Raw genomic sequence first — 12,351 nt, forward strand, 5'->3', positions numbered from 1 at the left:
AAATGTTCAAAAGCCTTAACCTGAAATATAGCATTGAAAAAAAAAATGCATGTATATCTTTGTCTCCTTTTTTCATTGCTCAAAGCACATTTGGATTAAGCAAGTAATCATTTACCAAGAAATGCAGCAGAAAGAGTCAGGAGAGGCATGTGACTCACACATCAGCCAGGTCAAGCAGTGACTGCCAGACCACCACAGCCAGTCAGCTGACTGGCTCATTGCAAGTAGGAGTAGGAGTGGGTGGATGGAAGGAGAAGGGAAAAAAGAAGAAACACACCACAAGTGCAGGCAGTGAAGCATTAAGGACTGTTTATTGTACCCAGTACAGATTATCAGAAAGCCAGCAGTGTAAGAAACACATCGTGAGGGGGGGGAGCTGAAGCCTGTACAAGTGCAGACAAACCCTGTGCCTGAGTTGCATTACGTGATAGAACACGTGTTCACTTTGGCCTTTGCTGGTACTCTGGCCTTTATACGCATACATTTTACAGGCAAGATAATATCTCAGCCTTTCTCCAACCCAACACACAAAAAAAGAGTAGTTGTAGTCTGCAGTAGTTGCATCACAAGAAAAGATTTTTTTGTTTTGTTTTTGTAAAAAAAAGGTACATTTCTATTAGAGCCAAAACTATACAGCTTATACATTAAAATCAAAACAAACGCAGCCTTATAGCAAAAATATATACTTTATATAAGTTTGTCTTTGCCCCCATTCAGAAACAGATAAACACAAAAAACTGCAGAGAATATCACAAATATCTTCTTTGTCCAATGACAGTAAAGCAATATGTTAGTGGACACAGTCTTGAACAGATTACACCATGCAAAGAGAAACAGAGGTCTCCTGCTGACAGCTTGTGATTGGCAGAGGTGTCAAATGTCCAAGTTTCACCTCTTTTCTTTCTTTTTTTTTTTTTTTTTTTTGCATGCAGCATCCTGATGCTCCTGCCATACTGGTGCATCAGAGGAACTAGTACACTGCCAAGGAAACATTAAGCACCCAGACAGAAATACAAAAAACAATGAGCAATGTGACCATTTATCATACAACTTCTTAGGCTTAAAAAAAGAACAGAAAAAAAGGAGATGGGAGTTCTATGCTAAAGTTTGAGCAATACAGACCCAGCAGTGATGAACGGACATGAGGAGTGTACTGTATAGACCGTAGGCTCTTACTGTGGGGTGCAGTCTTTAAAGGGAAGCGGATACAATCTCTTACACGGGCAGAACAGTTAAAGAACATTTACACGAGAGAGCAGCCCAACCAACTGACTAGCCTGAAATACAGCAACGCCTCAGAAAGGACCTGAGAGTTCTGGGTCTCTGAAGTCTTAACAGAATCATAAAACAGCTGGCACAAAAACAAAAACAAACAAGGTTGTCCTATCTACAGAAATGTTTTCAACATATGCTGTGTGTTTTGTCAATCAGTTTTAATGCATTTAAAGCCCTTTCACGGATCTCATGGTTCAAATGTGGTGACATGAATAACTTGGGGACCATAAAGGCAACTATTAAGAAGTTTAGAATATCTCATTAGATTCGTCATGTTTATACTGATTGTTTTAAGAAGAGCAGATTGTCACAAAATCAAAAGTGTAACAATTTTTTTTCTCCAATCTCTTACAAAAGGAGGGGTGGGAGATCTATCAGTCCACCTAAAGTTGGCTGCCTGTGGCCACAATTCATTTGGTCTCCACAGCAACAGCAGCCTATCTTGCTGAGTAACCTAGTCCAGTTCACCATCACTGGTTTTACAACCCTCTCTTCTCTTGTTCTCTGATGGTGCAAGTAGGGGAGCCTCGCAGGCCCCCTCCCGCCCTCTCCCTTCATTCTCAGCTGAGGAGCCAACAGAGTTCTATTTTCCAGCGAGCAGGAGAGGGAACCAAGAAGGAGCAGAGTGCCAGGATGTTGATCCAAGTAGCTCTGCAGCTCCAGCTCTGGATTCTAAAGACTGGGCGCCGACAGACTTATTGGGAGTGTTTGCATGTACATGTGTGTTTGTGAGTTGGGGAACCCCCACTGCTCATTTAGTAGCCGTAACCATCTGGAAAGGGCAGGCCTGCCACACACTGCTCCCCGCCGTCCAGCAGGTAGGGAGCAGTTTCGTCATAGTGAGTGAGGGGCACGGTGTCATCGTCGAGCCCCGGCAGGCTGTCTGGGTCAGCCTTAAGACTGGGCCTCTGTTTGTCGGGGAAGGCCATGGAAAACAGAGCCTCGGGGTCACACACAAACTTGTACACGTACCGCTCACCAGCCACCTGAGCAACGAGACAAAACACACTGAGATCAAATAAAGAGCTTTAGCTCTACAAACGTGTCATTTTATTTGTACAAAACCTCTGCGCTACTGAGTAACCTGATTTAAAAAACTAATTCAGCATTATTCTGTGTTTTTCAAATTAAAATATAAATGATTTCTGTTCATTTTAATGCACTAATTCAAACTGAGTCAGACAACATCAAACAAACACACACGAGAGCCTATTTACCAGTGGTTAAGATCAGAGGATGGCTCATGGTTGTATTTAAATATCAACGTCACTATATTAGCCTCATTTAGCACGCAGCTGCTGAGGGAAGAAAAAAAAAACTGAACGTGCCTTTACCTTCTGCATGATGCCCTTTTCATAGTAATAACGCAGTGAGCGGCTCAGCTTGTCGTAGTTCATGGCAGGTCTGTTCTTTTGGATGCCCCAGCGACGAGCCACCTACAGACGACAAGAGACAAATAAAGACTGTAGATTACAAACGTCACAAAGGATGTTAGTAATGCTGCACAAAGGCGAGGACTGACCTCCTCGGGCTCAATGAGCTTGAATTCCATCCCACGACCAGTCCAGGCTATGAAGTGGCCGTTGGCTGGGTCGTCCAGTAAGGTGACCAGGAACTGCCAGAGCTGCAGGGAGCCGCGGCGCTGATAAGGAGGCCCATCACGATAGACTGAAGGCTCCTGTTTTACTTTACCTGTGAGCAGGAGAGGATGGAATTGAAAGAGGCCGAAGGGGAACCAAGCAGGAGGGAAAAAAAGAGAAAGGCTCAATCAGTAATGTTCTCCAGCACAGCCACAGTGTGGTGAGACATTCCTGCCAGATGGTGAAGCGCGCTTGTTTATTAGGCAGCGTGTAGAAAATTCCCACTGCTTTAAGGGCGTATAATACTGCTTTTGTTTTTCTCCTTACCTTCTAATCTTTCAGGAACCACGCATGTATCATCAAAGTACAGCTGAGCATCTCTGTCAAAGGAGAAGCCTGGAACAGAAGAGAAAAGAAGAAATCCAGCAGATGAGAGTGAGTATATTTTTGATCTGATATGAAGGCCAGTGACCATGGTCAGTCCAGACATCCAAGCTTAATGCAAAGCAACAGAACTGAGCTGCTTGTATGGATGTAGCGCACTAAGGCCTTGGTGATATTAGAAATGTACTGTGCATGTGCATCTGGATTGACTGATAGATTCACTTCCCCATGAATGCTGCTGACCGCTCTTTCCACCTCATGCTGCGCTTTCAGTGGCTCAGTAAGTCGTGAGGGTGAGGGTCACAGGAGAAACTTCACATGTGAAACGATTCAAAAGCAGAGAAGAAGCTGAACTTACTGTCATGGTTATTTTGGTAGAAGCTTCCAGCTCTCCCGAACGATGACTGACAGTTAGGCACTTCTGTAGACAAAGAAAATACAAGACTAAATTTAGACCAGAAGCACCCTCGTTCTCACATCAAACATCAAAATCCACCTAACAACTGATGGATATATTCAGGCCACTGTGCACAAAGACACACGGCTTTGATGCTGTACTTCAGCAGAGTTGTGGTTACATTAATTTTGTCCAGGCTAAATTAATGTATTACTGTATTTTCGCTCCACTTCACACATGGCCTATGTTCATCTAGAGGTCCAACAGCTGTGCAGAAAAATGCATAGTCTGCTTACACATTTGAGTGGGCTAAAGCCCAGATCAGAGCACACTGCACCGCACTCAACATCCCCTGCATGTCCTCCAAGCCTTTAAATAGGATTAGCACCATGGTGGCTGTATTAAATCTCAATGACAATCAAGTTACGCCAGTTCCTCCCCCTGAGGGGTCAAAGCCTGCCTTCCGTTTTCAGCATCTCTGCAGAGTGTACTAACCATCCACACCACAACCTCCATTGCTCTGTCTCCTGTCTGCTGATAAGAAAACCAGACATCAATCTTAAACAAGTGTTTCTTAAAGGAGCTCTGCAGCTGCTGTTATTAATAACATACATAATCTTTAAGTAAACTGAAGGTGTGCTTGCAACGTGTGCAAGCTAGCATCAGTCAAAAGTGATGCATGACACCGTCCACCCGTGAGACTCGGGCACATGCAAGTATTAATATAAGTGACCTGGACACGAACCAGCCCCTACCAGATACCTGTACCTGTCGTAGTCAACTAGCATTTCTACTCAAATGCGATTTTCCTGTTCATAACATTAACTCATTCACTGCCAGCCATTGGCAGTGAATGAGTTAAACCCATTGACTCATTCACTGCAATTGACGGCTATAGACGTCAATGGCAGTGAATGAGTTAACAAGCAATGTGACTATAGCCAGCTAGTTGCATAAATCTTGGGATTTATGCAATGGCTAGTACCATTATTATCAGTTGGCTGATAATAATCTGGACATGACCAGCTAAGGTTCCAGATGACTTCAAGAGTTTGGATTAATTAACGGAATTTATCCACTCAAGACAGTAGTTTGCTGTGTGAGAGTCCCAAATGTGGCATATTAAAAGTTACTTATCCCATTGTAGAAAGCCACTAATTTCTACTTGCAAACAGGCAAGCCAGAGTTGGCTAACATTTCTCAGAAGAAAATAGCACTAAGCTCAATTTTGATCCCAAAAACAAAATAACTCCATGCACTGAATGTCCTTTTGCCTTTCTGACCACTGCTTTCCCTCGACATTCATGTGATCAAATTCTTGTTTGGCCTGATGAGCTTCAATACATAAAACTAGCTTTCTCCTGGATAAACATTATGTGCCAAAGGAGACAAACTGCTCAATACCAATGTACCAGCTAGCTAGCTTAGCTCAAAAGCCAGCAAAATACTATCTGACACTATATTCACTTACATATTTATGTATGTTGTTTAGTGGAGGAACACAGCTCATCTGAGGAAAATCTATCCTTGACATAGAAGCGACTCTAAAGCATGTTGAAGGCAATTGAAAGAGTTGGTCTCCTCTCTCGAAAAGACTGGAGTCTTTCTATGGTTTGCAAACGCTCAGAAGAGAATAAATTATATGTAGATATGCCCAACATGAACATGTCCCCTCCATCTAGAGATATGAGGGGACTGTGACGTAGGTATTTAAAGGCTATAAGAACCTAAGAGGATTTGTCATTACATCACAGTCCAGCCAGCCAGTGATGTGCCCGCACACAGAAAAGGAATACAAAGTGAGTGACGGGGTAAAGATAAAAAAAATAAATAAAGAGTTGCCGAATTTCAGGAAACAGGGATGTTAATGCAACAGAGCAGGGATAACAGCTGGCTGTGTGGGCGTGGGGTCGCTCTGGTTTGTTTGAATTAAACCATGTGAGCAAGCAGCCTCTGTGCCCTCACTCATAGCGATACTTTTTTAAAGAGGAGCAGCATCATTTGGCCTCAAGCTGACAATTTCAAAGCCCTTAGAGCCAACTTTGCTGTCCGTTTTGGGCACTGGCCCAGATCCTTTCCAGGTAGGCTCAGTGAAGACAAGGTTCTCTGCACCTGGCTGAGTGACCCACTTATTTCTCTCCCTCCCTTGGAAGCTAATGTTGAGCTAGAAGAGCCACTTTTACTGGCACGACTCTGGCTTTGAGGATAATTGTGTGTTTAAAATGAGCAGCCGTGTCCAGACCTCTGCTGCATACTAAAACTAACAAGCATGTGCTGATGCCCAGAACAAACATGGCCAGGCACATTCCTCGCTCTCAGTTGGCCCTACTTGCAGTCCTGAACAACTGCTTTCACACAGCTTGCAAATGATGCGCAGAGAAAGGTACCCAGAGAACTCGACAAGGAAAGGTGATGAGCGCTTCACATATTTTATAAGTGCTGCCCTTTGACTCACCGGAATCGAAGCAGAAGTCTCTAGGCTCCTGTTTGATAGCCATGGGGTGGAAAGCTGCCTGACGTGGAGGGCCCGGGGGTCCCATGGCGGGGACACCCTGCTCTGTGTATCGTGGGTCAACGAGCTCCTGCTTGAAACCCTGGGGAGGCACAGCCACCAATGGCTCTGACATCTGCCTGTGGTATGGCGGCCGGCCATCGCGTGGCAGGCTGTTGGAGCTGCTGCTGGGGGGCTGAGGCAAGAACTGGGGGCGCCCTTGACTCTCAGATGGGGGGAAAAGTAAACATGGTTCTGACATCTGCCTCTGGAATCTACACACGGAAGAAGAAGTAGAGAGACGATGTAATAAGTAAAGCAAAAAATAAATAAATCAAAATCACAGAATGCAACAGCAAAGTTCATCTGTGGAGGCTCACCTGTGCTCAGGTGTGAAGCTGTTGGCATCCTGGCTGACAGGGGCACAGGGCACGGCAAAGGGTGGGCTGTGGTTGTTGACTGGAAGGCCCTGCGCGTTGGGAGGGGCTGTGCTCGCTGTTATAGACTGCTGGATGTGCACTGGACGAGCGCCTGGGGTTGGGTTAGCTACATGGGAGTGCAGAGGGGGGGTCTGTTCACTCAGTGGGTGGGTTACTGCTGTGCTGGTGGGGCCACAAGGAGAGACTGGTGTGGAGGGGGGAGTTAGTGGCTTGAACCCGGGAGTGGGCTTCCTGTCGCAGGCACTGGGGATCAAGAGAAGGGACGGAGGTCAACATAAAACTGGCTAGAAATCCTTCATTTAGAGAGGGATGTGGAACGTAATGACACAACATACCTGTAGCTATAAAGGCACTTCTCTCCGTAGGGCATGGGACTCCTGTCCTGGTGACAAGGAGAAAGCTCTTTGGAAGGAGTCAGCTCTCGTTTGATCTTGGCTGGTGGCGGGCCATGAAACATCACTAGACAGGAGGAGACACAGAGACAAGGAACACGACTGAGTGCATTAGATAAACTCCAGATATGACCTAATTGAAGCCATAAGCATAAGTGCAGCAGTTCTCTTAACCAGATTTGGAAGTGAGGGATAAATGGATGCATGGACAATGTCTGTATTCCCCCGACTGACAGAGCCACTTAGCAGCTATTTATCATCTGCCCTAATGACGTTTGACTGAAAACAACCATCTATCCACCATCACTAGGTAGCATGATACTAACTGCGCTGTACACACAAAAGCTATCAAACCTCTCGTCTGATTCCCATTACAGCTGTCAATACCCATACTGATGAATCAGTGGAGCTGTAATGTAATGGCTGTGAATGATTTTCATTCTCCTGTGCTGTAACCATTAGACACTAGCTGCAGCTTTCTGCCGATCGGCCGCCGTTTCCGGGGCGCCACATAATAGCCAGGCAGAAACTAGATCCCCAGGCACAGGGGAGCACAAGCCAAATAAATCACTCGGCGTGCTGATGGACCTGTGTGGAGATAACAATGGGCACGTGAGCTCCCCCGAGTGCACTCTGAAACTTGAGCAAGCGAAGGAGCGGCTCACCGTGTGATGTCCTGCCGACTTTGGAAAGGCTGGTTTCGCTGAACTTGTGCGAGAGAACAAGCTGCAGCCTGGCAACAACAACAAGTGCCCCCCTCTCTCTCTCACACACACACACGGCATACTGACAGCACAAGGTCAAAGACTACGTCACAGCGGCATTTTACAGCGCTTACAACACTGGATGGAGCCTTCTATGAAAACTCATCAATGCATCGACCTCCATTTTCTCCACCTCTGCAGGCTGGTGGACCACAGAGGCCAAAACTGAGAAAGGTAGCCCTGACAATGAGACATTAACCACACCCTGTCTACACCTCCCACACGCTGGACCAAAACATAAACTCAGAGATAGGAGAACTGGAGGGGGTACTCCACTTGGACATATATACACTGCCTCAGTCCTCTGCAGCTTTAAAATGACCTATGAAGACAGTTTGAAAGACATGATTTGTGGAGAGCAGGACTGTAACAGGCAGCTCTATCCACTGGAATCTAGCCCACTTCAGCAGCAGGGCCTGAGTGCGGGAAAGTGTGAAATCAGATTAGGAGCTTGGCTCATGTGATGCCCCATGCCAATCGGCTGATTAAACTCAAAATGGAGGAGCGGGAGAGAGGGAGGGAGGAGAGAGCAGCTTTTTCCCAGAGCTGTGTTTTTGAAGACAAAGAGCGATGTTAGTGAAGACGTTCTGACAAAAGACAGAGACATGAACCAGCAAGAGGAGAAAAAAAGACAGTAGGAGGAATAAGACAGATCTTCAAGACGCAAACATTGCAGTTTCAGTTGGGTTTTTAAGCCTGAAGTGCCACCGCTGCAGGACTCTGTGCACAGGTTTGCCCAGGCTCACTAGTTAGAGCCAGGACGAATACAAGACTGTCGACAACAGTAGGACTCAGAGATAAACAACAAATATCAGGTACTCACAGTTATCTGACTGGAAATCTGGGACAAACTGTTCGTCATCAGGCACCTGGGCTGTAAAAGCACAGGAAAAATGTAGCATGTTTTAGAAGAATACACACATCACACAGTAAGTGTCCTACTCTCCAAAAAACATGAAAAAAAAAGCCCCATGAAAAAAGGGTCTGAGTCAGCAGTTTGCACAAGTCGTACTTTGCTCTGAAGGTTAACTCGGAAACAGTTAATCTTTGATGTTATAACTTTACCAATTTCATCCTGTTAACTATTTGGAAACAAAGTGGCACATAACACATGACTCTACTGATGTAACTTCTACCAGAAGAATTGAGGGTTTCTGAGCAAAAACAAATGGAGAACAAACCTTCTGCGATCCAGATCTCCTGGAGCTGACTGAGGTCTTGGAAGAGTTCTTAAAAAAAGAAAAAGAAAAAAGATATTAATCATAAAGTACAGTAGCTTCTATCTCGAAATGCTGATCGACACCAATGCTGTTACCTTCCGTGTCCTGGGCGAGTTCCGTGTCAATAAATTTCCTTTTCCTATCGTTTAGAGGCCTGCTGTGAGCTGCTTCCTCCAAATGGGATTTGTGCTGTTGGAGAGGACAGAGACAAAGAAATGCGAAATGTCACGCAGCACCAGAAGATAGGCGATGGACAATGCAGATGATCTACTATCAGGGCAGGTGCGTGTGGCGGGGGTGGGGTCCAATCATGATGTCGAGATAATGTTTGAAAGTGTGATGAGGCTGTGTGTGTCCACTTACACTGGGTGGGACCATAAATGGGACTTGCTGGTCATAGAATCCGTCCATGTTATCTGCGTCGATTAGGTGGGGGCTCACAAAATTAAGGGGAGGGGGAGGTATTCGCTTTAAAGCGACAGCGTCGAGCGACTTTCTGGGTCACTGGAAAACAAACAGCATGTGTCACAAACCTGCTCGGATAGCCCTGTTCTCAGAAGCACTGACTGTTACGGTCAAATTTTACAATCTGGTACACCTTGTTGTCATTTCTGAGCTCTGACTTCATCTCACAGGAATGTATACGTGTACTTGCACTATATTCTTGTGCCCTTTATCTGAACTACAAAACAGCTCTTTGAACCACAGAGGCCCAATGTAAACACAATCATTAAAGAACACATGTAACATGGTTATATAAGCCACACTCATTGACCATCTGTGGGCACTACTTTCCACTATAATCAGCTTGGAGATCTTGAGTAAAAGACTTGGAGAGATGTCTGTGGCATGCTTTAAATCTCAAAGCTTCCTGAATGAGATAGGAAAATGGGCCAGTCACAGAGCTGATTAGTGTCTTACAGAAGCTTGGAGCTATTGTTGGGTGACAATGGTGGTGTTCCAATTGGCAGAAGCAGAGCTCCTCGCTCCCCTGCGTCCAGTATCATCCCGTTAGTGACACTAGTTCCCTTTAAACAATAACACTGGGCAGGAGCGCTGCCCTCTGTTCTCCCTCGGCACACAGACATGACTCACTCCTCTTATCTCCCGTTAATGGATGACGAATAAAAGGATAGCTGCTGGGCAATAATTACAGGCGCCCAGCACAAATAGTACCTTTAACATTAGAACTCACTGTACAGCATGTCACGTGGGACTTTTGTTCAACTTTAAGCTAAGTTGGCGCATTTGTTTTCTCCATTTTGCCTCCGCATTCACACTGATTTGTTAGACGAAGTGAGAATTTAGTTGTACGCACGAAGCAGGCGTTTCAAATATTTTTATTCAGACAGTATACTTGAATATTTCTTTGTCTTTATAGTAAGCGCGCTGTGTCGAAATTAATACATACAGCGTTTATTACCATCGTTAAGTACAGCGGCATACCGCAGTCGGTTTTGGCACAAGGCTGGTGCTCAGAAACGTGAAATACGATGTGCGACATAAACATGCCAAAACCAGACAAATTTAAGCAGCTTTAGCAGAACTGAAAAAAAACTTAAACTCTCATTCGGCGCATTCCAGACCTTTCCCTAAAAGAAGAAAACATATTTTGGAAAACTTTTTGCACTTCAGCCTTGACCGGGGACTGGGGGGCTACGCTCACCCGACACCCCCCTGCTGCCGCCTCCTACCCGCCCTTCCCCCACCCACCAAGCCCTCCCTTGTTTTTCTCAATGGTGTGAAACTCGATCCGTGTGGAAAAAAAGCGGCCAGTCCATTCATAAAAATCACAAACAGTCGCCTGAGCGTGCTGATAAGCCAAAGCTAACATCCACGCAGATAAACCAGGGGTCAAATCCAACACATGCTGGGTTAAAACAACACGCACAGCGACTCTATTTCACTCGGATATAAGTAGATATAAAATGGTTAAGATGGCGTTGCGCTCGTTCGTAGTCTAAAAAGAGCATTAGAAAAACATGTACCCATACGAGGGATTCGCAAAAGCAAGTTTTTTTTTGCCAAAATAAAAATTGTAGCCTACCTTGTTTGTCTATATATATATATACGTCCCCTTTTTCGAAACAGTAAGATAAAATATCCAGAAATAAGAAACAGCGTGTCGAGAATCCTGTATTCGCCTGCGTACAGACAGACTGATGTGTCCCCTTCGACTCGCAAAACTTGACTGAGCTTTTTTTCTTTAATGGCCCGGTCGATTCTCCCCTAGGCTCGAGCAGCACGCAAGAGACGCACTCTGATTGGTGGAATTAATCTGTCCGTTAAGTAAAGAGCCAATGGTTTCTCCGGAGCCATGACTTATACATGAAGCTCGGCTTGGCCAATCACAGCGCAGTGATGGCCTATTTTTATGAATGGCTGGATTTCATTCACATTTTTTCAACCATCAATGCCAAGAGGTGTTTGTTAAAGGGCCAGCTGCAGTGGAAATATACAAAAAATCGAAACCTACACAGAGGGTGCCGGAGCGACGTCAGCGTGAGCTTTTCCTGTGCTATATAATGATAGATCATTATGCTGTCAGAACAAATTGGATATTAGCTGTGCTTTTTGAGACACAGAGCATTTAAAGTTAAATTTAACACCGTAGTAATGTAACAGATTAGTTTTTCAGGAGAATGACGCAAATGACAGAGGATTAATATGGATAATGAATAAGAAAATGTTTCATGGCAGCGAATAAATTTTAAAAATGAAATGAAAAGCTGCAACACTGTTGCACCATGGCTGTGTGCACATGACACTGTGTGTATAGTTTGCGTCTGGTGAGCCTACAGAATTATCTCACAAAAAATAGGATCAGCAGCATTATTTACATATTATATATCAATCTCAATAACCATTTGGCAATGCAAATGTGCAGCACCGTCAGAGCGCTGAAGTTAAGTGCAGCTGAAATAGGCAAAACATGCTAGTGTAAAATGTAACTGGTGCAAGAAGCTTTGATGAACACACAGCCTATATAGACAAATGCTTTCTAAGCATTTAGTTTGTAACTCTGTTGCATCTTGTAGATTCTTGTTATTAATATTGTGTATTTATTTTTTACATTGTAAGTATTTTTTGGTTACGAAGCTTTTCTTTCTGAAAAATCTTATCCTATTAGCAACATACAAACATTTACCCCTCACAACCACTCTGTTCCCCGTCATTTCCGTTTCTGTCCTAAAAGGAAAAAGAAAAATCTTTGCTATTATCATTTATAATTACTAATTACTAATAATTTAAATTAATACATAATAATGTAATTATGTATTATTACATATAAGTTCATTTTTTTCACATTTTTAACCATTTGTTGTCCTTTGGTTTTCTTTCTCGTGAGGCATTTCCTTGAAAGTCGCTCTGTCCTACAGTTTGATAACAGAATAATAATCTCTATGA

At 44.3% G+C, this 12,351-nt stretch overlaps 1 protein-coding gene across 2 annotated transcripts; it reads right to left on the reverse strand.

Annotated features, from left to right (window-relative positions):
• Positions 1 to 283: 283 nt before the first annotated feature.
• etv5a (ETS variant transcription factor 5a) lies at positions 284 to 11,130 on the reverse strand. 2 transcript variants are annotated; one of them, XM_085384422.1, is made up of 13 exons: positions 10,991 to 11,130; positions 9,307 to 9,447; positions 9,039 to 9,132; positions 8,905 to 8,952; positions 8,547 to 8,597; positions 6,903 to 7,026; positions 6,508 to 6,810; positions 6,092 to 6,402; positions 3,598 to 3,660; positions 3,183 to 3,251; positions 2,798 to 2,967; positions 2,610 to 2,711; positions 284 to 2,261 (listed from the first exon to the last, which is right to left on the reverse strand). In XM_085384422.1, the coding sequence occupies exons 2-13, from the start codon at positions 9,352 to 9,354 to the stop codon at positions 2,031 to 2,033; spliced, it is 1,614 nt and encodes a 537-aa protein (XP_085240548.1). In that variant the 5' UTR covers positions 9,355 to 9,447; positions 10,991 to 11,130; the 3' UTR covers positions 284 to 2,030. The 2 variants fall into 2 exon arrangements, with proteins under 2 accessions (XP_085240548.1, XP_085240547.1); XM_085384421.1 differs by having other exon boundaries at positions 2,604 to 2,711.
• Positions 11,131 to 12,351: the final 1,221 nt, after the last annotated feature.

The sequence above is a fragment of the Rhamphochromis longiceps genome, linkage group LG16, assembly GCF_057381845.1.
Source record: "Rhamphochromis longiceps isolate RC_006_pf linkage group LG16, R_longiceps_female_GT1.1, whole genome shotgun sequence".
Taxonomy (NCBI): domain Eukaryota; kingdom Metazoa; phylum Chordata; class Actinopteri; order Cichliformes; family Cichlidae; genus Rhamphochromis; species Rhamphochromis longiceps.

What these genes read in the sequence shown, in the direction of transcription:
- etv5a (XM_085384421.1), bottom strand. Translation starts at nt 9,354, where the DNA reads ATGGACGGATTCTATGACCAGCAAGTCCCATTTATGGTCCCACCCAGT. An exon ending in GGTTCCTGAAAGATTAGAAG is followed by an intron (nt 2,968 to 3,182) that starts GTAAGGAGAAAA and finishes TCCTGCTCACAG; the next exon opens with GTAAAGTAAAACAGGAGCCT. An exon ending in AGCTCATTGAGCCCGAGGAG is followed by an intron (nt 2,712 to 2,797) that starts GTCAGTCCTCGC and finishes TGTCGTCTGTAG; the next exon opens with GTGGCTCGTCGCTGGGGCAT.